General features: G+C 36.0%; 6 protein-coding genes across 7 annotated transcripts; 3 read left to right on the forward strand and 3 right to left on the reverse strand.

Moving 5' to 3' along the window:
* Positions 1–7: 7 nt before the first annotated feature.
* LOC115245532 (actin, clone 403-like) lies at positions 8–2,866 on the reverse strand. Its single transcript, XM_029823905.1, has 4 exons — positions 2,492–2,866; positions 2,001–2,379; positions 1,630–1,865; positions 8–1,216 (listed from the first exon to the last, which is right to left on the reverse strand). Exons 1-4 carry the CDS (start codon positions 2,615–2,617, stop codon positions 827–829), a joined length of 1,131 nt encoding a protein of 376 aa, XP_029679765.1. The 5' UTR covers positions 2,618–2,866; the 3' UTR covers positions 8–826.
* Positions 2,867–3,003: 137 nt separating this feature from the next.
* On the reverse strand, positions 3,004–8,754 carry LOC115245530 (histone acetyltransferase KAT2A-like). Its single transcript, XM_029823902.1, has 5 exons — positions 8,493–8,754; positions 7,284–8,243; positions 6,636–7,199; positions 5,785–6,515; positions 3,004–5,626 (listed from the first exon to the last, which is right to left on the reverse strand). Exons 1-5 carry the CDS (start codon positions 8,612–8,614, stop codon positions 5,433–5,435), a joined length of 2,571 nt encoding a protein of 856 aa, XP_029679762.1. The 5' UTR covers positions 8,615–8,754; the 3' UTR covers positions 3,004–5,432.
* Positions 8,755–9,109: 355 nt separating this feature from the next.
* LOC115245531 (histone acetyltransferase KAT2A-like) lies at positions 9,110–12,719 on the reverse strand. 2 transcript variants are annotated; one of them, XM_029823903.1, is made up of 6 exons: positions 12,496–12,719; positions 12,203–12,367; positions 11,142–12,110; positions 10,501–11,061; positions 9,679–10,397; positions 9,110–9,504 (listed from the first exon to the last, which is right to left on the reverse strand). In XM_029823903.1, coding segments are annotated over exons 2-6 (2,445 nt in total). In that variant the 5' UTR covers positions 12,205–12,367; positions 12,496–12,719; the 3' UTR covers positions 9,110–9,310. The 2 variants fall into 2 exon arrangements, with proteins under 2 accessions (XP_029679763.1, XP_029679764.1); XM_029823904.1 differs by lacking the exon at positions 12,496–12,719 and having other exon boundaries at positions 12,347–12,489.
* Positions 12,720–12,934: 215 nt separating this feature from the next.
* LOC115245536 (transcription initiation factor TFIID subunit 10-like) lies at positions 12,935–14,229 on the forward strand. Its single transcript, XM_029823908.1, has 3 exons — positions 12,935–13,377; positions 13,518–13,582; positions 13,714–14,229. The coding sequence occupies exons 1-3, from the start codon at positions 13,267–13,269 to the stop codon at positions 13,913–13,915; spliced, it is 378 nt and encodes a 125-aa protein (XP_029679768.1). The 5' UTR covers positions 12,935–13,266; the 3' UTR covers positions 13,916–14,229.
* Positions 14,230–14,373: 144 nt separating this feature from the next.
* On the forward strand, positions 14,374–16,277 carry LOC115245534 (hsp70-binding protein 1). The gene is made up of 5 exons (XM_029823906.1): positions 14,374–14,587; positions 14,667–14,892; positions 14,974–15,376; positions 15,447–15,684; positions 15,780–16,277. Exons 1-5 carry the CDS (start codon positions 14,544–14,546, stop codon positions 15,988–15,990), a joined length of 1,122 nt encoding a protein of 373 aa, XP_029679766.1. The 5' UTR covers positions 14,374–14,543; the 3' UTR covers positions 15,991–16,277.
* A 397-nt stretch (positions 16,278–16,674) lies between these two features.
* On the forward strand, positions 16,675–22,133 carry LOC115245535 (putative glutathione-specific gamma-glutamylcyclotransferase 2). Its single transcript, XM_029823907.1, has 4 exons — positions 16,675–17,902; positions 20,444–20,479; positions 20,603–20,865; positions 21,183–22,133. Exons 1-4 carry the CDS (start codon positions 17,735–17,737, stop codon positions 21,442–21,444), a joined length of 729 nt encoding a protein of 242 aa, XP_029679767.1. The 5' UTR covers positions 16,675–17,734; the 3' UTR covers positions 21,445–22,133.
* The last annotated feature ends 4,750 nt before the right edge of the window (positions 22,134–26,883 follow it).

Raw genomic sequence — 26,883 nt, forward strand, 5'->3', positions numbered from 1 at the left:
TATATATATATATATATATATAATGTAAGATAGTGTATTAACCGTCCGTGAAGACTATTAAAATTTCATGAATACAAGACAGCATTGTATGCTGTCAATATTACGAATGTAATTATCGGTATCTTGTAAATGATAATTTTTTCTAGTTGTGACATTATCGATTGAGTTCTTAGTACATATTCTATAAATATGTGCGACAATTCTGTATAAAAGGATACATAAATTATTATTTTCTAATATATGTCTCAAGAAAGAAGGAATTTCATTGTGTCGGCAGATGAATGTGTCAAAAGTTATATGGATATTTCCAAGGGCGAGAAAATAGACTTTCTCTAATGTCATCTGCCTTAAACGTCCTGCTATGTAATATAATATATCGAGTATAACATTTTAGAAATAAAAAAAGACATTGAATCTCTCTATGGCTCTGTTCGATCTGCGCAAGTTTCCGAATCCAGACGGAGGAATGAAAAGTTCTTAAAGTTCATGGGAATGCAACGAGAATTAACATCAAATCGGATATAGAATTCTATCATTGCACTTGATTCGATACTTCAAGAATAAGAAATTATTCGTCAGGTGGATTAGAATTTGTCTCTCGGCGAGTAAAAAAATTATTTTTCAAGAAATGCGCGCGATGCTGTTTCTCGGAAAGTATGTAAAAGAAGTCACTATACTCAGGAAATGTAATAAATTACTACTCAAGAGATATAAAAGTTGACTTTCTCTCTCTCTTTCTGACAATTATCCTGCATATGATCCACTAAGGATTAATACCGACCAAGCGTTAGAGAGTGAGATGGCATGGCGTAAAGCATCAAGATCCTTAGAAACATTTTCTATGCACGATGAACGGTCCTAGCTCGTCGTACTCCTGCCTGGAAATCCACATCTGCTGGAACGTGCTGAGACTGGCGAGGATCGAGCCGCCAATCCAGACAGAGTATTTCCTCTCGGGCGGCGCGATCACTTTGATCTTCATGGTAGGCGGCGCAAGCGTTGTTATCTCCTTCTGCATCCGATCGGCGATGCCTGGATACATGGTGGTGCCGCCCGAGAGTACCGAATTGGCGTACAGATCCTTACGGATGTCGACGTCGCACTTCATGATCGAATTGTACGTTGTCTCATGTATGCCGCAGGATTCCATGCCCAGGAAGCTCGGCTGGAACATCGCTTCCGGGCAACGGAAGCGCTCGTTGCCGATCGTGATGACCTGGAATCGAACCATTACCCGTTATACGTTTTCGTCCACTGACCGTGCCGGCCAGGCAATCCATGACGAGTTAACGTTAGCCGGGCGCGAACGCGCGTGATTAATGCTAATGAGCGTACTGCCCCCTCCATTATCGTCGCTCATTATGCTTAGACATCATTTGAAAAATTGTGTCTTGCAATTTTCACGTCATTACATTTTTGATTGAAAAGAAATAATTTTATACATTAAGATATTTTATTCTTCTTTCATTTTTAAATTTTTGCTAAAAAAGATATTTTAATATATCTTTGTTTATACCGACAAAGAGAATCCTTTTTATTTTCTCGGAGTCACGATCAAAAAGGAAGCAGATTTAATATACTCGTTGATTACGCAAAACGCGAATGCTACATTCATGATCCGGACGTTACCTGGCCGTCCGGCAATTCGTAGCTCTTCTCTAACGCGGTCGATGCGGCGGCCGTTGCCATTTCGTGCTGGAAATCCAAGGCCACATAGCACAGTTTCTCCTTGATATCGCGCACGATTTCGCGCTCGGCGGTGGTCGTGAAGGTGTAGCCCCTCTCGGTCAAAATTTTCATCAAGTAATCTGTGAGATCGCGGCCAGCCAGATCCAAGCGCAGAATCGCGTGCGGTAAGGCATATCCTGAGGAAAAAGAAAAAAAAGAGCATTGGAACATCAAGCAATGTAAAATTGATACTGACTCATTTTTCTTTTCAGATCGCGTGGTAGTGCGATTGAACGAAGCTGTGATAGAGAGCAAGCAGAGGAGAATTGTACCTTCGTAAATCGGTACCGTATGAGACACCCCGTCACCGCTGTCAAGCACGATGCCGGTCGTGCGTCCTGACGCGTACAATGACAGGACGGCCTGGATGGCGACGTACATGGCCGGAGTGTTGAAAGTCTCGAACATGATTTGCGTCATTTTCTCGCGATTCGCCTTGGGGTTCAGGGGCGCCTCCGTCAGCAGAACAGGATGTTCCTCTGGTGCGACTCTCAGCTCGTTGTAGAATGTGTGATGCCAGATCTTCTCCATGTCGTCCCAATTAGTGACGATACCGTGCTCTATTGGGTACTTGACGGTGAGGACACCCCGTTTGCTTTGCGCCTCGTCGCCCACGTAACTGTCCTTTTGTCCCATGCCCACCATGATTCCCTATATAAACATGTCCTTACGATTAGAGAATAATCAATTATGATATTACGAAATATATTACGAGATGCGATCATGCAAACTTGATGATATCTATTTGTTTTTTCTTCTTCACCTGGTATCGGGGTCTCCCAACGATGGAAGGAAACACGGCTCGAGGAGCATCGTCCCCGGCGAATCCGGCCTTGCACATTCCCGAGCCATTGTCGATCACCAGTGCAGCTACGTCGTCGTCGCACATTTTAGAATATTATATGCGGAAATAATTTCACAACAATTTTCTCGATTTAGCGAGATTTATAGGGGATAGCGCTTGCGGCGGATAAATAGGAGTTAAGGACTCAATCAGGAGACTCGAAGAAGACTAGATGTTACAACGTCCTCGCGTGACATTGGCTTCCGGAGCATTGCGCTTCCTCCTAGAAGAAAGAGTTGCTTTATATATAAGTTCCCCTCCTCTCCCATCATAGATCCGCGACCACGCATATCCGTGTTTTTGTACAAAGACCTCGGAAATAGTGTATCTTCCAATCGGCTTAACACTTAATACAGATTTCTCTTGTAATAAACGCAAAAAGAAATACTTTCGTTTACTATACAAGGAAGATTTGCAAATTGACTTTGATCTTTTGGTAAAACCTGTTTATAAATTTGCGAATTACATGATGAATACATTTTAACAATGAGAATACAATCGGATAAATATAATGTGTAGGATTTGGCTTTTTACATTAAATATAACATGTGCATAAATTATACGTGAATAAGAATACGCGTTTAAGAAGGCAGATGCACTTGAAGATAAAAGTATCAAAATTTTTTAGACATGTTTAAGTTTCTAAAGAATCGTCAAAATCTTCAAAACGCTTTGCTGTGAAATCATGTTTTTTTTCAACCTTTTTTGTGTACCTTTTTCTTGGAAACTATCGATGCAATTGTTATCAGTTTGTAATTTGTTCAGAAATAAGTAAATTGATCATTCGAATTTAAAGTCCTCAATAAATTGCGTTTATTCAACCCATGATTAAAACGCCAAAAGAGCTTACTCAGTAAAACCATCAATTAAAAAATAGAAAAAGAGAAAGAAAGCGAAAACAAAAATTATTCAGAAAATTATTCTGTTTGTGCAGTGTTGAAAAAGGAACATGAAGATAAATAGTTTTGCTATACGATTTTGCATCCGCCCCCTTAAAAATATATTCCGCTCTTAGAAGTATATGATACAACAAAATACATAATGTTATAATCATGTTTGGTCACCATTCGATATTACAGATAGCAGTCCTTCACCCAGACCCACATGCACACATATATTACATTTTCGAGAATATCTACAATTTTTTTATAATAAGTGAGTTAATTTCTTTTTAATGTATGCCAATTATAGCTTGCGGTTAGCGCTCGTTATGTTATCTACGTTGAATGCATAAAGTCATCGCGGTAATTGGAGCATACGTCTCTATGTTCCTGCAATCGTATTGCATCTATCTGCAAATCTGCACAGTAGATTGCAATCTCTTTAGATATTACGCGCGAAAAATGTAATTTCGTTTGTGCTAGTTTCTCAAGCGAATGTATTCTATTGAAAGATAAGGAAATGCATTCATTGAAATTTATTTAAGAACTGTCCGTAGATTACAGCTAAAGCTAAATCGAGCCAACGAGGCAACGGTAGAATGGTGGAATCGTTATCTCGTTCAATGATTCCATTCTATATAAGTCACAGAATCATCGAGCGACAAAATTGAACAAAAAGTAAAAGAAGTAACACACACGAAAGTTCATAAGGTTAATAAGCTAAAATATCTTAATTGTTTTAAATTGTGCCCTCCCATAAATGTGTGCACTTTTCTAAAAATAGATAATCGAAGTACTGCTCAATGAAACATATTCAATGAGTTTTAAAAGATTTACATTATTTTTAGAAAAAAATGTGGTGATAACTATTGGCCCTCCAAATTTTACAATAAATTTTTCTGTCATGATATATCATAGAGTTATTAAAATTAAGTTACAGTAAAATATAATCGGATATTATCTTTTATACAAGCATATGATACAAATATCGCTGCAGTTACTGTTGCAAGAATCCTGCATATGAATCACTTTGCAAATATAACACAAGCGCTATTCCTTTTAAGAATACTTAATATACAAACCGTCTTGCATTACAGAGAACCGCTGTTCCGTAGACTGATCGCCTACCAGAGCATCCTTATAATCGTCGTATTACGCTCCTTAATTAACTGTTCGACTAATGATATTAATTAGGCTGTGAAATTAAGTACCCACTTTGGTTTGAAATTTTTGCCTAGATCATTTTTGCATAAACCATTTTTGATATTTTTAACACCATAATGCTACATAGTATGCAATGTAATAAAAAAGCAACGTATAAATAATTTTCGTGTTGATTGATACTATATAAAATATATGATTAATGTTAAAGACAGGCGATACCCTTCGCTTTGCAATTACATTTATGTTCACGCGCGCAAATACAATACACTCACATACATATCCAATTGATCCACAGAAGGTACATATCAGAGAGAATAATATGAAAAAATCAATCAGGAAGAATTACAATGGAAAATATAAATAATTTTATAAATATAAAATGTAAATAATTTATAATAAATTATAATTGTAAATAATTATAATGATTTGTATTGTAAAATGTTTATAACAGTGAAACACAATAATTTTCAAAAATTAGTTGGAAAAGATGCTTCGTTTCAATTATGATATTTAAATTCTCATGTTTAAATTGATTCATCAGTCAAATTCATTGTCAAATTTAGTGAAAAAGAAAAAAATTTATAGAATTTTTTTCTTCAATTTGGTTATTCTGCACGCACCGACTCACACACAAGAGAATATATATATATATATATTCAATTTTAATACAAATATACTGCACAAAAAGCAGTGTGCATTTCCCAATATGGACTTTCTTTATAAAGCAAGTAGACTTTGTAGTAAGAATAAGTTAAGAAGTTTCAACTGTCAACATATTATCATTATGTATATATATCACAACACTATTAAAAGTTTTACTTATCCCAGAGACCGACTTTTTTCATACGCGTTTGAAAGTGTTCCTCCAAGGCATTGGCACATCGGTAATATTCAGTGTCGGGACTATTGTACAATCTGCAGTTAGTGAAGATCCGTAACATGTCCGCTATAAATAATCTCTTAATTACGTAGTATCCCGCGTTCAAACGATCTTGCATAGTTTTGAGATCTGTAACAAGAATAAATAGATCTTTATCTCTTTGCGCATTTGTTATACTCGAATGACTTTTCTTCGTAATTATACAGTCATAAGGCAATATATATATATATAGGCAATATATGCAATTCTAAGTCAGTTAAATGTACAAACACTTTTCTTGTGCTCACCCATAGGATATATTATATGATCATAATAATCTGGAACATCGTTTTTATCTACGGGTTTCAGGAAAGGCCATGCTGTACTGTGCTTCTTCACACTGTTCAAAACACTATTTAATGTGTTATATAGGTTATCTGGCATATCTAAATCTAGGCTTGTGTCTATCGGTTCCGGACCTTGCGCTCCTTTCGTCACAGCCCTCGTTCTAGTTTGAGTGGAGCTTTTCCATCCAGTTTCATGAATACCCGGGATAGACTCGATGGGGATTGCCCTCACGCCTTCTTTAAAACATGTCAAGCCCGGATGCGCTTTCTGTATTTCCTGTTGCCTCTGATGAATCAATTTCTTTAAAATTTCCTTCTGCTTTCTGATAACCGCTGTGAATTCGGTATACACGATCTTTGGATTCAGTTCACAATGCATCAATGTCGCTTTTACGTAATATTTAATGTATCCCTGGTGTACCGATTTCGGCAGTTTTATGTCTTTGCTAAATCCCTGCTTCTTAAAGTATCCAATAGCAAAATCGTCTGCGAATGTGAGAAAATGCAGTATATTGTTCTTGATATGATAATCTTTCAACATATTCATCAAGTGCGTCCCGTATCCTTTTACTTGTTCGTGACTCGTGACAGCACAGAACACTATCTCGGTGAAACCTTGACTTGGAAACATACAGAAACAGATACCGCCAATTGGTCGACCGTCTTTTATCAAGGCTAGTGTTTTGTGCTTTCTATAAGATAAAAAATACATTCTATTACTATGGATGTGACTATATAAATTTATTTAATATACTAACATTAGACTTTAATATTTATTTTATGTATATATTATATATTTATACATTACTCACGGATCAAAAACAAGCTGAGTAATATATTCTTTGAACGTTTCAGGTAATTGATGGCTAAATATATCTTGTAATCCTATCAGCCAGAGCATAGTTTGCTTAGATACTGGTTGTGTAAGGCTATTTCCAACTACATGAAATTCTATTATCTTTTTACTTTCTTCATTTTTAGCAGTTTCGTCTCGCGGGAGGTCCGGTGGAAATACCGCGTCAGAACCGGATATATAATTAGTGTCATTAATAGATGCAACAATTTCAGCAATAGTCTCATCTGGTAGATCCTCGAAAGCCTCTTCGTTCTTTCGCCTCTTTGTGTCAAGACGTACTTCGCTGTTAGGACGTTTCTCCTGAATCTTTTTCACTCCAGGACTGATATTTATTGTTGTAAAATTATCTTTTTGATTCGGAGTTACAGTAACTTTCTCAAATTCTCCCGGTTTTCTTGTCTGATGTCCTTTTGATTCCAAGGCAGCAGATTGAAGATGAGATGGTGGCGATGGTTTAAATTCAGGATCCCAAATAGGTGAATGATTAGAATAAATCTCTTTTTCCAACAATGAAAGAAACCTTGAATATAAATATAAAGATTGTAACTCAGCTGGTATTCAGAAGATATGAACATAAGAAAGAAAAAAGAAATGTAGAACATACTTGGGAAAATGTGTTAAAAGTAAAACTCTTTTCTCTGCCGCTATTTTTTCTATTTCAGTGTGACATTTATCCATTAATTGTTTACAAACTGATCTAAATACAGCTTGTAGCAGAGTCTTTCCAAAAACTAGTGGAGTATCATGATGCGGCAACGAATCGCAAAATGCAGGCACATGGCAGAAGACAAGCCAACGAGTATAATTAATTCTATAAGTATTGACATCATCCATATTTCGTCTGGCACTGGGTGCTTCGAAATTCCAATAATTCAAACAATGTAGAAACATTTTCGCCATATCGCACATTACTTGCCATTCTCTTGGAGGCAAATGACTGAATTTATATAAAACAAAATTCATAACTGCCTTTGCTATGTTTGGTCTTTCGAATGGCGGATGTCCCAACGCGCCTTCTGCAGTCGGTTTTGTCATAGACAAAATACATCTCCTCAATATTTTATATAAAAAAAAATATACTTTCTTAGTATCGGAATCTCCTTCTCTATGTATGCTCATAAAAATATTGTCCGCATCAATAGCCATTCCCAATAATCTATTGATTTCCTCATCAGACTGCACCGGTAGGTGTTTAATATGATTTTCTAAAGTATGAGTACACATCTTGCATGGATCAAAAAAGTTTATAACAGGTTGCTGTGTCTCGCCTTTTTGTGGCTTCGTAATCGGTTGCGCATTTTTCCAGCCATTACATTTGCAATCGTCTGCTTGACAAGCACTATAATTTGCAAGTTTCAATAACTTTTTAATTTGTGGCCAATTGTACATTTGTTGCTTGCGCTGTTGTATCCTCTGGAGGTTGTTTTGTCGATTTGCTTGATTCTGTGGCTTATTAGTTGAATTTGGATCTTTACTTTCCTGTTGCAAAGTACTAGTAATAGATTGGCCAGTCTCTTCCGAAGAAGTTAGTATCGTTTGAGATTTGACGTCCTCGGATGCCATTCTTGAAAAAAATATTACAACATATTATACTGTGAAAACGTAGTTATACATAAATCAAGCGAACATTATAATTTTTTGAAATAAATTAATACATATATTAATTGACGTTAATAGCTTCTACAATATAAGCAAATTAGATTTCAATTCTCGAACGCGAACGAAATTATTTTTATTCCCGATGATATATTGTTGGCTCGAGTATTTCATAATGTTTTGGTTTAAACAATTACGACATTTGTAGGATTCTCACTTTGTTACGATCAGCACATTTTCTATGATATTGTGAATTATGATGTATATTATTATATTGTTGATGTGGAACACGAATTTTTGACAGATTAGGTTATATAAATTGCATCTCTCCAAGTGCATCTCCCTCCCTCACGTCTGTGTCTCTGCACACAAGTCTGTTCGTGTTGCCCGCACTTTCTGCAATCAGACTTTTCGCTTTCTCTTTCTCTCTTTAACACCAAAATATATATTTATCTCGCTTTAAGTGCAGAGATTTTTACGGAGCGCAAGCAATACGAACAGACCTAGAATGATAGTTTTTGCACGCAGGACGCGTCAACGTAGCAAAAAACGACGCAATTAAAAAAATTCTTTACTCTTACAATAATCATATATAAATCTCTAATTTTTTTACTATATTTTTTATAATCAAGTTATCTACCAAGATATAATATTTGTCATCTTATGAGCGCATGTGTGTCCAAATAAAACGCGGTTTTTATGGAGAGATATAAGATATACGCATGTAGAAAATAAATCATTGAACTTTGAAATCCACATATACTTTCATCTCACCATTTCTCATAAATTTAAAAATACGGAAAATATATAAAACGTATGTAATATTTTATTGATTTTTATTTTTTTCATAGTTCTTTTATGAGTATTCCTTCATAGAAATACTATTTTATAATACAGTTAAGGGCTATGTGAAAACTGTGTGCATAATTGTGTGCTTAAAAGTAATAAAGAAATAATATAGACAAATATACATATTTATCATATTTGTATTTTCTTATATTATATCACACAAGAGAAGATGTATTTGAAAAGATTTTACTTATCCCATAGACCAATTTCTTTCATACGTGTTTGAAAATATTTTTCCAGAGCATTGGCGCAGCGATAATAATCAGTATCAAGACTATTATACAATCTACAATTTGTAAAAATTCGTGTCATGTCTGCTATGAATAATCTTCTAGTTACATAGTATCTGGATTTTAAACGTTCTTCCATAGTTTTGAGGTCTGCAATATGAAGAATCATGTACTGTTATATATATATAATTTTATTTATTACTATTTTATTATTTATTGCAATTTTAAATTTTATTGTTTTATCATTATACTTTTTATTATTTTATTATTAGAAAGTTTTTACCATCTTAAAACTAATAATTTTTTTTGGAAAAGATTTCTCACCCATAGGATATTTTATATGATCATAGTAATCTGGAACATCGTCCTTATCTACAGGTTCCAAGAACGGCCAAGCTGTACTGTGATTCTTTACACTATTTAAAACACTGTTCAAAGCATTATATAGAGAGTCTGACATATCTATGCAATCCACTTCTGAACTTTGAGTTCCTTTCGCCAGACCTCTCGTTCTCGCTTGCGCATAACTCTTCCATCCGGTTTCCCGAATTCCTGGAATGGATTCTACGGGAATGCCTCTCACACCCTCTTTGAAGCATGTTAAGCCAGGATGAACCTTTTGTATTTCTTGTTGCCTCTGATAAATTAATTTCTTGACGATCTCTTTTTGTTTTCTTAGAACTGATGTAAATTCGGTATATACGATTTTAGCATTTAATTCGCAGTGCATTAATGTCGCTCTTTCATAATCTTTGATATATCCTTGATACATCGATTTCGGTAATTTTATATCTTTGCTAAATCCCTGCTTTTTAAAATACCCAATGGCAAACTCATCCGCAAATGTAAGAAAATGCACTATATTGTTTTTTATATGATAATCTTTCAACATGTTCATCAAATGCGTCCCGTATCCTTTTACTTGCTCTTGACTTGTAACAGCGCAGAACACTATCTCGGTGAAGCCCTGAGTAGGAAACATGCGAAAACAAATACCGCCGATTGGACGACCGCCCTTTATCAGAGCCAGTGTTTTATGCTTTCTGTGTGTAATAAATAATATATATATATATTATTGCTAAAGATAACTTGTTATGCGATAAATTAATTAATACATTACTGATATTTTAGATAAGGTATACTCACGGATCAAAAACAAATTGAGATATATATTCTTTTGGCATTCTGACTAATTGATGGCTGAATACATTATGTAATCCTATCAGCCAAAGCATAGTTTGCTTAGACACAGGTTGCGTAAGACTGTTTCCAACAATGTGAAATTCTATGATTTTCTCACTTTCTTCATTTTTAGCAGTTTCATCCCGTGGACCGTCCGGTGGAAAGACCGCATCAGGACCACACATATAATTGGGGTCATTAATAGTCGCAACAATTTCAACAATGGTCTCGTCAGGCAGATCTTCAAAAGCCTCCTCGCCTTTTCGTTTTTTTGCATCGTGTCGTCCTTCGGAATAAGAACGCTTTTCGGAAAACTTTCGTATTCCAGGACTAATATTGATTGTAGTGTAATTATCCTTTTCATTTGGTGTCACAGTGACTCTTTCAAATTCCCCTGCCTTTCTTGCTTGGTGTCCCTTTGATTCCAATGCAGCTTGCAAATGAGAAGGCGGTGCTTGTTTAAACTCGGGGTCCCACATAGGTGATTGATTATTATAAATTTCTACTTTTAGCATCGAAAGAAACCTTGAATATTTATGATTATGTAGCAGCTGTTCTATTAATAGTACAGTAATATACAAAGAGGAGAAAAATTTAAGACATACTTAGGAAAATGAGTTAAAAGTAAAACTCTCTTCTCTGGCGTTATTTTATCTCTCTCGTTATGACACTTGTCCATTAATTCTCTACAAAGTGGTTTGAATACAGCTTGTAACAAAGTCTTTCCAAATATCATAGGAGTATCATGATGAGGTAAAGAATCACAAAACGTAGGTACATAGGAAAACATAAGCCAGCGGGTATAATTAATTCTGTAAGCGGGGTTTAGATCCAAAACACTTGTTCGTTTAGCGCTGGATGATTCAAAATTCCAACAATTCAGACATTGCAGAAACATTTTTGCCATGTCACACATTACTTGCCATTCTCTTGGGGGCAAATGACTGAATTTAAATAAAACAAAATTCATCACTGCCTTTGTTATACTAGGTTTTTCGAATGGCGGATGTCCTAATGGGCCTTCTGCAGTTGCTTTTGTCATAGACAAAATACTTCTCCTCAATATTTTATATAAATGAAAATATACCTTCCTAGTATCGATATCTTCTTCTCTGTGTATACTCATAAAAATATTGTCTGCATCAATAGCCATTCCTAATAATCTATTGATTTCATCATCAGACTGTACAGATAGATGCTTAATATGATTTTCTAAAGTATGAGTACACATCTTGCATGGATCAAAAAAATTTAAAACAGGCTGCTGTATCTCGCCTTTCTGTGACTTTGTAATCGGTTGTGCATTTTTCCAGCTGTTACATTTGCACTCTTCTACTTGACAAGCGCTGTAACTTGCAAGCTTCAATAATTTCTTGGCTTGTGGCCAATTGTACATTTGCTGCTTGCGTTGCTGTATCCTCTGGATATTATTTTGTCTACTTCCATGACTTTGCAATTTATTGGAATTTGAATCTCTAACATTATTTTCCTGTTGTAATGTACTAGTAACAGTTTGTCCAGTTTCTTCCGAGGAAGCTGCCATTGTTTGTTGATTGATATCCTCAGATGCCATCCTAAAAAAATTGTTATAACATTTTATATTATATTGAAAACAAAGCTACAATTACATACAGATAATTTTTTCAGTAAATTAATGTCTACTTACATCAAAAGCTTCTCCCACAATATGAATTAATTAAATTGCAATTCACCACAAATCAAGTTAATTATGCTTTTATTCCCCATGTTGTTCATTAACTCGAATATTTAATAACAATATTTTAGCCGATTACGATATTTTTTTACATACCATGATAGTACGGCCACATTTCTACAATTTGTTGGTACTGTTATTGATTTAAATTACTTCTTTTTTTCAATTGAACAGTGCGTTTAATTTAGAAAGAATTTACTTAGCACACATATATTTTTACTTTTCAGGTCATAAGGTTATATTACCAATAGAGTCCTTTTTTATTCTGTCTCTCTCTCTCTCTATTCTTGATATCTCGCTATTCTGCACTATTTTGAATCAGCTGTCCTATATTATTAGTAAACTGCAATTCTCCCCTCTAGAGTTGCATTCAAAAACCTATTTGTCAAAATAGAATTTTCGATCGATCAATTAGGACAAAAGATTTCTTTGTCTACTGTACTCCGATGAACAGATTTTTGAACGCAATCTTGCGCTGCTCTCCCGCCATCATGTGCCATGTGAGAGAGATAGAAAAATCACATGATCACATATCAGACAAAATGAAAATTGGGAAATAGCATTTCATTAATGGATAGATACCTATAAAGGAAAGAAGAAGAAGAAGCAATAATAAGAGAGAGAGAGAGAGAGAGAGAGAGATAATAAGAGAAAGAATTATTCTTAAAAATTATTCAAAATAACAAGGAGTTCAATCTCGATGATTCCAGAATAGAGAGATTTGATTGTATGAGAATTGTTCGTTACACACATACATATACATATACGCTTTCGCGCGTATGGTACAGATCAGTATATACCGTGTTCTTTGTAAACTGAAAGCGGATCGAAGAAGCTGCAACGTGCTATCGGCGTTGAAGAGTACTACTTTGTGTCTTTGAAAGACCCATCAATAAGAGAAGTGGACCTATAAAGTTTAAGAGAAATAAACTGCAGAATAGCAAAACGATACGTTCTTGCGCTTAGCGAGAGGTTAGAAATTCGCAGCACAGTAAGCACGGTTTGTTTACGAAGAGATGGCAGAGAATTTTGGAAGGGAAACGCCATCGGCTTACAACGAAGAAAGCAAGACTGCAGGTCAACCGTTGTCGGACTTTCTGTTGCAATTAGAAGATTATACACCCACGGTATTAACCTGCTCTTTTGTTGAATAAAGTTCTCTAGATTTCTGATGTTTATTGTGTGAAGCATGTTACTAAAATTGTGTTTATATGTTTGTGTTTATGTACATATCAAGTGCATTGCATATTTTGTATGTTCATATTAGGTACCTGATTCCATCAGCGAGCATTACTTGCATACAGCTGGTTTCAACACTACAGATCCTAGAATGTAAGATTAAATATATGTTACTATTTATATATTTATATGTTATTTATACATGTCTCATTCAATAAGAATCTTTTCAACTGGAAATGTAATATCTATTCAGTAATTTTGTTCAATATTGATATGTATTTTAGAGTACGTCTGGTATCTCTAGCAGCACAAAAATTTATCTCGGAGATTGCCAATGATGCGCTGCAACACTGCAAAACGCGTGGTGCCAATCAAAACGCAAAGACAAAAGGGAAAGATCGACGTTATACATTGACAATGGAAGATTTGACACCAGCAGTTGCAGAATATGGAATAATAGTGAAGAAACCACATTATTTTGTTTGAAAATTTGAAAACTATCAATGTAATTGAATATGTTTATTTTGTGAATGTTTTTTTACAAAGCATTATATTGATGGCACCGATATAAAGTAACTGCATTTGGGTGCAAAAGTCTTTCATAAACTAAATGAGAGAGAGAATTGGATATATAATAAAACTGTATGAATAGTGTTCTGAAAGAGAGTTACTATTATAATATATTTTATTGGTGACTTTATTGGTTAGTATATATGTTAATCATTTGGCTATATTATTGCTAATGTTTTTGTAAAGATTTAAGGATGTATTTAATAAATGTAATGTGTGTGTAGTAAAAAGTCATTAGTATATCAAACAGGATAAAAACCAAGTAGGTTTTCCACTTGGGATATGTCAGATTCTATTTTTCTTGTCTTGATTGGTCAATCGAACACTACTCCAATCAGTAAATTTTAGAATGCAACTCTGCGCATGCGCGAGTTTGTCCCACATTCTAATGTAGATAGCTGCTCTATATATTCTTAAGTTTATATGCATCTTCCTTCAAAGCGCTGTAAATACAAAACCCCATAAAGATATGCGACAATTATGATGATGACTAATTGAAACGTTGATCGCAAAGAGATTTATTTCGAGTTGGATTACCCGATTAATGGGCATATCATTAGCTAAACAGAGTAACATCAAAATGAGCAGGTACGTGCGTTAACCTTGTATTGTGATTAACCTAAATTTATAACTGCGTCTTTTTACATAAACGAACGTAACTCTTTAGTTCCGAGAGCGGTGAATCTGGGAGGAATGTCAAGCAGGATCAGTCAAAAAGCAGCGCGAGACCGCTGTCAATCGAAGGTCCTTCTACCTCCAATAATGCCTCACAACCGTTACCGAATCAACCGAGACAACCAACCAATCTGCAAGGGCTGCTCAAATACGCTATGGACGCGGCGCAGTCTGAGGATGCGGAGAACAAATCACGGGTCTATCCTTTGGATGAAGAAGTATGACATTTAATTTAATTAATCAGATGCTTTAAGGTTTTTAATTTGTTCGATGCTTGTACGTTGCGCTGTGTGTTGCAGAAAAAAGCATTCTTGAACGAAGCATTATCGTCGTTAACGGTGAACGTAATAGAGGAGATGCAGAAAGCAGTGCATATCTTGTCCAGTGCTGGCGATCTACGAGCCGACGACGATTCATCCGAATACGAGAATGCATTGGAGAGAATGGTAGATCTTGTCGACAATATCGACATAGCCAACGATTTTTACAAGATCGGAGGTTTTGCGATATTTCAACCGTGCCTGAACTCATCGCACAGCACTATCAGATGGCGGATTGCCGATATTATTGCCGAATTAGCGCAGAATAATCCGTTTTGTCAAGACAAGCTACTCGAAGCTGGAGTATTCCCTATACTGTTGTCCATGATCGATACAGATCCATCAGAACTGGCGAGAATAAAAGCTTTGTATGCAGTATCGTGTAAGTAATGGAACGATGTAAGCTCGGTTTCCTTGACTTTTATCTCCTATTAGTTATATTTCGAATGCAGGTATAGTCAGAGGACATCCGGCGTCGTTAAAGTATATGGACACAAACGACGGTTACTCGGTGCTTTTGCGAGCGATGCAGAGCCCGGTGGAGAAGTTGCAGATAAAATCTGCGTTTTTGCTCTCCAGTTTATGCAGTAAGGACGACTCGAGCGATATAAAATGTACCTTAGTGAAAATGGGATTTATAGAGCAAGCCGCAGGTTTGTTGGCTAGAATGAATCTACAGCCGACAGTCAGGTAATGTATCTATACCGTTTTGAGGCAAAGCATTGTGATTTCTGACATATTACTCTTGATAATATATTTGATCGGGTATATTATTTTTATCGTAGAGAACAATTATTGAGAGTCCTTAATGGTATGGTAAATGATAATTTTTTGCCGGCACTGAAGGAATGTCGGCGTCCACAGTTGTGTTTAAAATTTACTTTGGAGCAATTATTGACAGAATTAAAACCTGTAGAAAATCAGGATGAGATAGACATGTGTTCTGAGCTCCTGGATAAAGTGTTTTTCGAACCTGACACTAATCAAGAAAGATAACAAAATTGTGTATCATAATCTTTTCCCCTCTGTGAATAAAATTATAATATTGCTTCATAAATTATCTTACGCGCGTGCGCGTATATCTACCATTATTTTCTTTTGTAAATCTAACATTTATCTGTAGTTTTGGATATTTTTAATTTTAAGAAATATATACCGTGTGTGTGATAACACAAATAAAAACTGCTACATTAAATACTAAACAAATCGACCGGAATATTTCATCGTAAAAAAAAAAGATTATAAAAACCTGTATAATCGAACTACACATTTACAAAATATCAACTTCCGACTAAAGACTAAACTAACTATCAATGATCGACTAAACTAATCAATTGAAACTTTACGTTTCCCATATCTTTTTCCTCTTTCGTGTCTCATATTTATTATTTGTATATATGACTTTCTAAATTTTTTAAATTAGAAAGTATATTTGAAAACATATTAGCGTGTGTGAATTAGCTCTCTTTCTCTCTGGGTATACTCCGTTATACGTAACTAGCTTTTTTCCCTGTATTAATTCGATGAACGGTACGCTCACGTACATCCGGGCACGATGCGTCAATCAGACGACGCGTTTCATCATCCATCCCCACCACGCAACCTCTGTTGGCGTGTACTCTACCACTTTCCTCCGTCTCTTCACTGGTTCATCGTGTGCTCCATCTCCCTCTCACCCTCTCTTTCTCCTTTTGGCGGACGTCTTCTGGTCTAGTTAAACCGAACGTCAGCCGGCAAGCAGTCAGCCGGTAGTTCTCATCGGATCTCGACATGTGATCGTCCCTCTGCCGGAATTCTCCAAATGTCTCGAAAATCTCGCCCGCTCGTTCGAGTTGGAGATCCTAAGGAAGATTCTGGGAGATCATCCGTTTTCTTGGAGCGGATCTCCCGCGCTCGGCCGACCGATTGACCCAAGATCGATCCTGAGGATCGAGAGGAAGAACAATCAGTGATCAACCACCATGGAGCAATGATCGACAGTCGCAATGAGCGCGAAAGAGGAGCGTCATCGCTATAGAACCCGCCGACCGACGTTACGTCGAGACATCTCGCAAATTGAAGTCACCGACGAATTAGCATCCTCGTGAGAGATATAAATTGGAGAGAACGGATACATCGACGTTAATCGGATGATCGAGAATCGACACGACGATCATCGGCGTCGAGAGTGAGAGCTCCACGTTTGACCACGTGGGTTGCCGCTGATCGATAAGGATCCGACCCAAGAGCGAAGAAGAGGTCTGTCGGTGATATTTCATTCAATTGAGAGAATTTCTCAGAGCGCATAAATCGCTCTCTTTCTCTTTCTCTTTCTTTCTTTTCGACAGAATTTATTTTGCAATGCACGCGAGAAGATGCAAAATCAACTCAGTTGAAAATTTTCACCCCGAAAAAGGCGAAAGATGATTCCAAACGGAAAAAATTTTTAGAAAAACTTGATACACTTTACGACCGCGCGATAACTAACTTGCCAATTTGTACTTTCTTGTGATAAGACAGACCACGCTCTCGAATTCTTTAAACTCTCGACGACAGACGGTGGAGTATATCACGGAATATTGAACTTTGAATTGTAAGATATTATCCGACAATATTATTTGATGTGCTAATTGAAGCAATTAGTCAGCAAGAGACAAAGCAAAGAAGAGATAGAGGGAAGATTAAAGAAAGAGAAGAGAGAGAGCGAGAATCGCGAAAAAATTGTTGGCCGATCTTCTCTCTCGCAACAAAAAGCACGAAAATGGAGAACGGACACGATGACATCGATAACAATCTTTGGGTGTTCGGATATGGATCGCTCTGCTGGCATCCTGGTTTTTCGTACCTCAGAAGTATGACTGGATACGTGAAGGGCTTCGATAGGCGGTTCTGGCAAGGTAACACCACGCATCGTGGGACGATCGAAAAGGTGAATTGTCCTTCAATTTTTCTCTATTCGTTGTTCTTTTCTCTCTTTATTATTACCAATTATCGTATATGACTGACTTAATGTCTAATAGACCGTCTCTAATAGAGACGCACATAGAATAGAATTGACTCTATCTAGGAATGTATACGCGGTCCAGTAGGAGGCGAATTGAATGAGATAACGAGTCCATTAGATAAAATTGGATTTAAATTTTCCACGAAGTGCTAAAATAGAGGTATAAGCGATTTATTCGAGAAGATTATATGAAGTTTTGATAAATATAATGAAATTGCTTTTTTCGAACGCGCGACCACTCGATTAACAAATTCATATAATTATTAAATATTTGATAAAAACGAATATTGAAAAATCTTGTAGTGAAAGTAAGTATTTAATATATTTAAAAAAAATTTTTTTACAGCATGATGTTACCAATATTATTCCGGCGGCTTTGTGTACTGATACTCGACATACATTTTCGGTTTACGTGATAATAAAAACTGGAACAGCTGTACGGACTTTGGATAAAGCAAACATCCGTATGGCAATGACCCTATCGTAATGCGATAAAATAACAAACAGAATTTCACAATTATTAATGCAAAACTAATCACGTCTGCAAACGGTGATTGGAAAATGTTTGTAATCAGCTAAAAAAAAAACACGTTTTTTTATGTGTTATTATGACGCTAATTTAATGGAAATGTCAGAAATTAATTCCAAATTTGCATATAATAAACTATAAATCGAAATGTGTAAAGTGGACTTCTTTCGTTGGTATCAGAAGAGAAGCAAAATTATATGTGAATTGTTTTGTTAGAACTAATGTAAGACTGCACGTTCGTTTCAAGAAAATTTCGAATCAGATTGATCGTTCGCTAAAAAAAGAACAAACAGGAACTGATAATAAGGCTAAGGTTGACCAAATCATGAATGTCCAAGCAAGGTCGGCGAGTTTTTACAGCTGTCTTCTACTCGTCTGCAAGAATATTTGATTTATCGTTAACTTATTAATCATTACGTCACATCATCGTATTATCACTGATAATTTGATAAATTTACATTTCGCTATGTTATTAAATATCGACTTTTAATTAAACCGCGTAGAAATTAAAACTAGTAACTAATGCGTATATGTCTTTCTCTCTTTCTCTTTCTTCCGAGAGTTGAATTATTTTTAAATGGTTTTCTTTCAACGGTATCTATTGCGTTATCGCTGATGGCGATGCAGTCGCGATATCTATAACATATTCTCGCGTATTAAATATATATATGTATTTATACACGCGTGATTTCTGTGTCGAATCACGTGACTTATATATTCGCGCGAATATTCTATTAATATCTTAATTTTGTCGCTCGCCGTGGCATTCTTTTCCTAACTTGGCATAATTCCAAACACGTATATGAAAAGATACGTTTTTATGCGCATTGATCGTTTATATAGACGCGTGTCCCGGTTCGATAAGAGTTCGTCAACGCTCATTTTGATAAAAAAATATGCGCGGACGAAATTTATACAGATGCAACACGAAATACAAATATATATGTATAACGCTCTCGTGAATCTCCTTTCTTGTTCCCCTTTATTCTAAAATAACGCGCGCGAAAAGTTACTTTATTTATTTTTATTTATTTTATCCGTACGTCCCCCCCGTTTTAATTTCTTAAACGCAAGGAACGAAAAGGATAGACGTGGCTTTTGATATTTACAGAATTGTTTTTTTTTTTTGCGCAAAACTATTTTCCGAGAATAATCGTCTAGAAATATTAAGATTACATAACGACATTTTGTATAAGAAATGTGCCTCCAAAGCGGAATTTCATGAACATTTATTTTTCTCGGAAAACGAATTTTATCTATGATACATATTAAATAAAAAGAAAATGCCGACATGTATCCACGCTCGTAAAAGATCGATAAAATGAGTTCTTTAATAGAACTGTGGTCGGAAAACAGGAAATTACTGTTTTTATTTATTGTTAGATATAAGTTTCATATAGAAACTGTTGAAACTCGAAGATATTTCTAGGAAATCTTGCTGATAAAATATTAAAAGTATAATGTTTTCATTTTTTTAAGAACTTGCTCTTTACACCAAGTGAATGTTTGCGCTTTGCGTTACGCTTACGTATAAATTACGTGAAATTGTATATATAACCAGTTAGAAACCAGTAGTAACCGATATCTTTAAAGAGAAAGATTAGCTCCGTATGTGTGTGTTATTGTACATTACTCTTTGTTTGATGTAACGTTTCGCAAGAGCGTGATATATATTTTCTGCTTATACAAATTTATATTACATATTATAAAAAGAAAAAGGAGTAATATAATAATAATCTAAAATACGATATACATTTTTTTATAAAGCAATATCTCTCTCTTTAAGATACATAATTATTCTGAATACGAGTTTCGTTCCATCGCGAAAAGATTTTCAGATTCGCAACTTGATTTTTTATACATGATTCTTATTTTTTTATCTCTTATTTAATTTATCGAATATTATGCAATAATGTTATTCCTTTTTTATGTTACAGCCTGGACGAGTTGCCACATTGATCGAGGATAAAGAGGTACTTACTGCAATTTATATCAAAGTAATTAGTAATGTCGTAATTATAATAAATGATACAATGATTCTTTGAGGAAAAGTATGGGAATCTCGTGTGCAATTAAGATCTTTTCTTTGCCGACAGGGAATAGTTTACGGGCGAGCCTTCCAAGTTCAGGATAGCGCGGCATTGTCCTATCTGGAGAATCGCGAATGCTCTCTTGGAGGATACCTGACGACCATCGCGACGTTTCACAGTCGGGACGAGGGCAAACAGTTCTCTGTGATAATTTATATCGCCACTAACAAGAACGAGCAATGGCTCGGTGAGGCGTCGTTGCAGACCATAGCCCGTCAAATCACCGAGTGTTCCGGTCCGAGCGGGCACAACGTCGAGTATCTCCTACGGTAAGAGGCGCCCGTGCAACGAACTTCCTCTATATCCTTATCCCATTTTCGAGCAACGAAGGAAGACTGTTATTTGAATTAAATATCACACTCTGTTCGATTATAATGATTCTTTCGAAGCAACGCGAAAGAAAATTAATATTAAATGCAATTTGGCTATTACATATTAAAATAGCATTTTTATTTTATATAAAAAGAAACAGAAAAAAAGAACTGTTTATCTGTTAATATTTTACGCGATATATACTCTTTACTAATATTTTATTAATCTATAAGTAATATAATGAAACGATGCGTTTACATGTGACCGGTGACAGGTTGGCTGACTTCATGCACCGTTACTTGCCGGAGGCGCACGACGAGCACCTTTTCACGCTGGAGATGCTGGTGCGCTCGCGAATAAAGGAAGAGAACATGTGCCTGGCGACGTTGATGGGTAATCGCGACTTCGTCATCGACCTCGACGAGGACGCGGAATTGGCAGGTCGCGCGGAAGCTAACGAACGGCCACCCCGCGAGAACTCCTTCCAGTTCAGCGCGCGGATACCATCCAAGAGCTTGCGTTGCGTGAAAATGTAGTCGATCGAGTTCGCACATAGTCGCGCAAATTTTCGATCGGAGATATGTGCGTGCAGTTATGGCGAATGGAAGCAAAGCGGCAGCTTTTCTTACGTGACGTTCAAGTACAAATGACTGTTTCGATAAAGGCGTAAACTAGTAGCAGGATTACGTTCCCATAAGGAATGCGAGTTAAAAATCCTGGGCAAATCAAACCTGTAAAAAAAAGCTCTCGAAAGCTTTGCTACATATATGATTTTTCGTTGGCGATACGCGAGAACACGAATACGCTTTTTTATCGCGGCCGATATATATCGGCTCTGGTCTAAATTTAAAAAGCAGCTGCACATTCCATTGGGAATATAGTTTCGCTGCCGGTATACGTCTTCCTCTTAGAGGCTATTCTATCATACGTGTTTATGAGACGGCTGTGTTAATTTTGTATCGCGCAACGTGCTGGACACGTGCACGCTTAGAGATCGCGAACTTCGCCACTTCCTATTTTATAACGCCGATTTACTCTCAGCTACGTATTATTTTTTTAAATGTAAAACATTTCTCATTTTTATTTTGACAGAGAGCGAGAATGATAATGCGTGCGTGGACAAAATAAAATCGAAATTTTCCAAAGTCTGAGATATATACAAAGATAGAGTTTTTGTAAAATGTTTATTAGTGAAGCATGTTTTTTATATTGAGGACTATACGTATCTCGCTCAATCAAATCGACTACGATTCACTTGATTCTTGCTAGGAAATGTATTACAGTAATCTTTATAATCGAAGTCTTCGATGTTACGTCAGATCGAACATTGTTTCAGTTATGAACGTCGATTTCTTATGATAAAGAGAAATCCGCCGCGCACAGTTGAAGTTTTCGAATCGACTCGAACAACAAATAACGACTTGCCCGCGCGGGTCTTTACAGAATGGACATACACCGGCGTCCGTCACGCATCGTGACGTTAGAACCAGCCAGGTATCTCAGGGATAACGTTACTCCGTAGTATAGTGCATCCACTGTCCTGTAATTCCCATTAAGAACACCAAACGGGTATCGATCGGAGTCTTTAATTAAAAGCTAACATGAAATGTATATTTAATTTTTTTCTCGAAAACGTAGGAAGAGGGGGAAATTTTTGATAAAAGATATGTCAACTTTATATTTTTTAAAATATATTAAACCATTGGGAATATAGTTTCGCTGCCGGTATACGTCTTCCTCTTAGAGGCTATTCTATCATACGTGTTTATGAGACGGCTGTGTTAATTTTGTATCGCGCAACGTGCTGGACACGTGCACGCTTAGAGATCGCGAACTTCGCCACTTCCTATTTTATAACGCCGATTTACTCTCAGCTACGTATTATTTTTTTAAATGTAAAACATTTCTCATTTTTATTTTGACAGAGAGCGAGAATGATAATGCGTGCGTGGACAAAATAAAATCGAAATTTTCCAAAGTCTGAGATATATACAAAGATAGAGTTTTTGTAAAATGTTTATTAGTGAAGCATGTTTTTTATATTGAGGACTATACGTATCTCGCTTTTAAGTGTTTATAAGCATTCTAATACTGCGAATGTATAATTCGTACATATATAATTAATTCACTGACGCGCGAATGCGTCGGAATTTTAAAAAGACGCATATCAATTGTGTTTATGATATGTATATCATATTTCATTATTTAATCTCTACTAATTTTTACATCGTAAATGACAATCGTTATAAAACATTGTCGACAAAATGGAACATATGAAATATTCGGTATTTATATACGTATAACGTCATTAATGTCGTTTGAAAAAAGTTTGATTAATGATCGTTTTCCGAAAGCATGTATGCATATTATATAGCGTGGAAATTTACGTAACGACATGTATCGTGCACTTCGCTCATCCTCTTGTTGCAATGATATTTACTGTGAAAAGCGAATGAAAGACGCTGCATGCAACAAATTGGACATGGCCGGCATGAAGAAGTTAACAACTCGCATACGAGCCAACTCGAGCGTGTACGGCGTATACGCTTCGTTTCGCTGAAATAATAACGAAGAGATCCCCCCAGACCCGACCTGGTGTGTCGTCACGGTGTAAGCAGGAATTTCTTGTTCTCCTTTCCTTTACATTTTCACCGAAAATTACAAAAAATCCCCGGCAAAATCCGTAGGAGGACGCGAAAGTTCTCGGAATTAATATCGTACTGTTGCAATTCGAGAAATTAAATTCCTAACTCGAGAAATTAAATTTCGCCAAAAAAGTTTTGTAAAATATTTCATTCGAAATATCTGATAATTAAAGTCTTCTGTCTCGATTGACACGCATTTGTTTCATCTAAGAATCATCGATCAATTGAAAAAGATCAACTCGAGAAACCGTGTTCGATCAAATTTATAATCAACTCTTTTATCAATAAGTATTGAAATTTTTCAATTCCTCTGTGGTATTGTATCGCGTATCTAGAAAATCAACCAGATGCGAATCTGACGATTACTGCCATTAGGTGACACACGCTGACACCCACGGTCCTCCAAGGGCTTTCGCGCGTGCGGCCAACTGTGCAAGAAACGTCCTACACGCGGGAACGAATCGGTTTTGCACGTCGCGATTTCAAGTCGCTTGTCGGCGATTGACAAATCAACGATCTGGCAATGCCGATCGCGCATGAAAATGCATAAGTAACAACGACAAAAACCTCGTTAAGGCCGACCCAAGGAGCGTAAAATGTGGCACGTTACACCGCGACAAGATTTCCATCACCGATTCATATAAAAGTGTCTCTCCGTCTTAAAAATACAGCGAATAACTGCGTCACTCAATGTGACAGATTTGTTCGAATAATTATAAAAAGATTAAAAGCACACGCAACATACGTACGAGTTAAATGCAGACACTTGATACAAACATTCAATTAAAATTCAAGACTATTTTAAAGACTTATTTTCTAACTCGCGATTGTAATGTGAAAGGATGTAACAGCGACGCGTTAATGACGGCATTTGCCAACAATTATGATCGTAACCACGTCTGCTTTATAGATAAAACTCGCGCGTTACAAGAGCACCGTCTCGCGAGAGAAATTTGCCCGAGAAACGTGCAACGACGAGAAACAATACTGCGATTCCCGTGGACCGTAAATGCACGAATCAAACCGTGCATTAACTTGCCTTTTGCCGCAATTACGCGCGGCGCGTTTCTTTATTATCATACCCGACGAAAAACTTTCGCCGGAGCCAACGTTTTGCATTTCCTGCCAATTTCAACCAGCATGCAAATGTCCACCGACTTTTTCCCGTGCATTTCTTCTTCCCATCTAATTCACGATCTGTTAGCGAAGAAACGGTATATTGCAACCATTGTAATTTATATATATATAATTGTAATTTATAATTATAATTCTAGATAGAATTATTCTGCAACAAATCTTTTGCGCATCGTTTCCAAAGTGACCGTAATAATATTCTTCAAATTTCTGTTTGATAAATTCCAAGTAAAATATAATCGTTATTATATATTCAGAGGCAATGCTGAGGAAATAAAAACGAGATATCCATTATTGGCTCATTTGTCGAAATTAGTTTCGTGCCGCGTAGGCGCGCGATATAATCACGCTAATATGACGTATCTCGATGTAATTGTTTGTCCCCGTTAATGCGGCCGCGCAAATGAAGCGCGACAAATCCCCGAGCGACCGACAATGCATAATTAACGTTCCAGCACTGGCTTCCCTTTTGTATCATTTATACGTAAATTAATCGAGATTCGTGATTTCGCCGCGCAGTTTGCAAAAATTCGCAAAATTACGACTTTTTCCCGCGCATCTTTCTATTAATAAGTATATCCCAATTTAAATTCGTCAGCAAAGAAACGGCATATTGTAATATTTATATTATTATAATTATAAATTATAATTAATATATACACATATTACGCTTACATTGTAACAATTATAATATTTATAACTATAATTAAGGTATTTATAATTAATTCAAAAATAATTATAATTTCTAACTATGAATTATAATTGTTGCAATATATTGTTTCTTATTTTTTATATCTTATATAGGGAGCTACTATTTTATCCGCTTTGACGTCTACGTATTCTCCGTGAGATCTATGCCGCATTTATCATCATCCTCGCCGCGGCTCAATTAATAATTCAATGTCACGTTGTAAACATCGTATGCCTAACAATGAATGTAACGTAAGGCAAAAGAAAGGATGCACAAAGGCGCCTAATTTGGCAGAAATCTCTTCGTCATTAACGCTCGCGATTGCGATGCACCTCGTCGATCATTTAACGGCGGCCATTACGCGCTGGTGCATCAATTAACTACATTCGTGCTTCTCCCGTGCATGTTCTCTCTTTCTCCACAAGTGCATGCATATACGCGGATAATAGAGAGAGGGAAAAAAAGAGAGAGAGAGAGAGAGAGAGAGAGAGAAAGGTTTCTGTGTCGCGCGAATGCGTCTCTCTTTCACGCACATTAAACATACAATATATATTTCTATAATAAAAATTCTCCCTATCTTTAAGAAAAATATTAAATATATCCACGTTTTACACGGATATGTAAATGAAAATCACCCTCGTTCTATGAGAGGATTTTTTTATTGGTATAAAATTTATAGAAAAAATATTATTAATAAGACAGTGTGTATATAAAATAAAAGCATGTACACACATGCTATAACTTTTTTATCGTGCGCCAACAAGTTAGGAAATCGCATCATCCAACGATTGATATGTTAGCGATCTTTCTTATAGATTTTACTATCAATAAGATAAATTGTTATAACTTTTCCAAAATTACTTCTATATTTAGAAACTCTTATATACCTAATTTTTATTTTGATATAAAATATTTTCCTTAGCTAACACATTCGGTTTCTAAATCCTTATAAAATTATTTTCGTCATTATGACAGAAATAAATTTTATGCATGCTTGCGTGCCCATTTTAGAGAACAGAGAAAGAGAAAGAAAGAGAAGGAATATTCATGATGACATATTTTTATTTTATCTAGAAAAATTAAGAATTTCGCGCAGCGAAATAAAGTGCGGTCGAGAAATTCATGAACGGTACATTGTAATATAGAACAGCCATTCATCCAGCCGCTTAGACTCTCCATGAATATTAGACTGTTTATCCTACGGAACGTTGCGTCGTACATTTTAGCTACCATTATTTTACGTAATAATTCGAACGTTCAAGTTTTAGAAGAAAATTTCCTGGAGTATATATGCGTTCGATAACAGTATTCTAACGGAGCAATCGTATCCGCACCCTTCTCCCTCCCATCTCCCCTTTTTATTAGCGATATTATATCTATAATTATGTTATCAATTTGTATGTTATGTCGAGTAGAGATCCATGCGTTCATCGACGATTGTAAAACCGTGTCACCGAAAATTCGATCAAAGAAGATTGCTTATATAAGCAATTCTATATTCTGCG

This window comes from Formica exsecta, unplaced genomic scaffold (genome assembly GCF_003651465.1).
Source record: "Formica exsecta isolate Colony F162 unplaced genomic scaffold, ASM365146v1 scaffold122, whole genome shotgun sequence".
Taxonomy (NCBI): domain Eukaryota; kingdom Metazoa; phylum Arthropoda; class Insecta; order Hymenoptera; family Formicidae; genus Formica; species Formica exsecta.

Coding starts and splice junctions, on each gene's coding strand:
- LOC115245535 (XM_029823907.1), top strand. CDS start 17,735: ATGGAGAACGGACACGATGACATCGATAACAATCTTTGGGTGTTCGGA. Junction 17,903..20,443: donor ATCGTGGGACGATCGAAAAG/GTGAATTGTCCT, acceptor TTTATGTTACAG/CCTGGACGAGTTGCCACATT. Junction 20,480..20,602: donor CATTGATCGAGGATAAAGAG/GTACTTACTGCA, acceptor CTTTGCCGACAG/GGAATAGTTTACGGGCGAGC.
- LOC115245531 (XM_029823903.1), bottom strand. Junction 10,398..10,500: donor TCTCAATTTGTTTTTGATCC/GTGAGTATACCT, acceptor TATTACACACAG/AAAGCATAAAACACTGGCTC. Junction 9,505..9,678: donor TCATATAAAATATCCTATGG/GTGAGAAATCTT, acceptor TTCATATTGCAG/ACCTCAAAACTATGGAAGAA.
- LOC115245530 (XM_029823902.1), bottom strand. CDS start 8,614: ATGCACTTGGAGAGATGCAATTTATATAACCTAATCTGTCAAAAATTC. Junction 8,244..8,492: donor AATGTGCTGATCGTAACAAA/GTGAGAATCCTA, acceptor ATTTTTTTCAAG/AATGGCATCCGAGGACGTCA. Junction 6,516..6,635: donor ACTCAGCTTGTTTTTGATCC/GTGAGTAATGTA, acceptor TTTATCTTATAG/AAAGCACAAAACACTAGCCT.
- LOC115245536 (XM_029823908.1), top strand. CDS start 13,267: ATGGCAGAGAATTTTGGAAGGGAAACGCCATCGGCTTACAACGAAGAA. Junction 13,378..13,517: donor TAGAAGATTATACACCCACG/GTATTAACCTGC, acceptor TGTTCATATTAG/GTACCTGATTCCATCAGCGA. Junction 13,583..13,713: donor AACACTACAGATCCTAGAAT/GTAAGATTAAAT, acceptor TATGTATTTTAG/AGTACGTCTGGTATCTCTAG.
- LOC115245532 (XM_029823905.1), bottom strand. CDS start 2,617: ATGTGCGACGACGACGTAGCTGCACTGGTGATCGACAATGGCTCGGGA. Junction 2,380..2,491: donor TTGGGAGACCCCGATACCAG/GTGAAGAAGAAA, acceptor ATGTTTATATAG/GGAATCATGGTGGGCATGGG. Junction 1,217..1,629: donor ACGAATTGCCGGACGGCCAG/GTAACGTCCGGA, acceptor GTTCGATTCCAG/GTCATCACGATCGGCAACGA.
- LOC115245534 (XM_029823906.1), top strand. CDS start 14,544: ATGGGCATATCATTAGCTAAACAGAGTAACATCAAAATGAGCAG. Junction 14,893..14,973: donor TCTATCCTTTGGATGAAGAA/GTATGACATTTA, acceptor TGTGTGTTGCAG/AAAAAAGCATTCTTGAACGA. Junction 15,685..15,779: donor AATCTACAGCCGACAGTCAG/GTAATGTATCTA, acceptor TTTTTATCGTAG/AGAACAATTATTGAGAGTCC.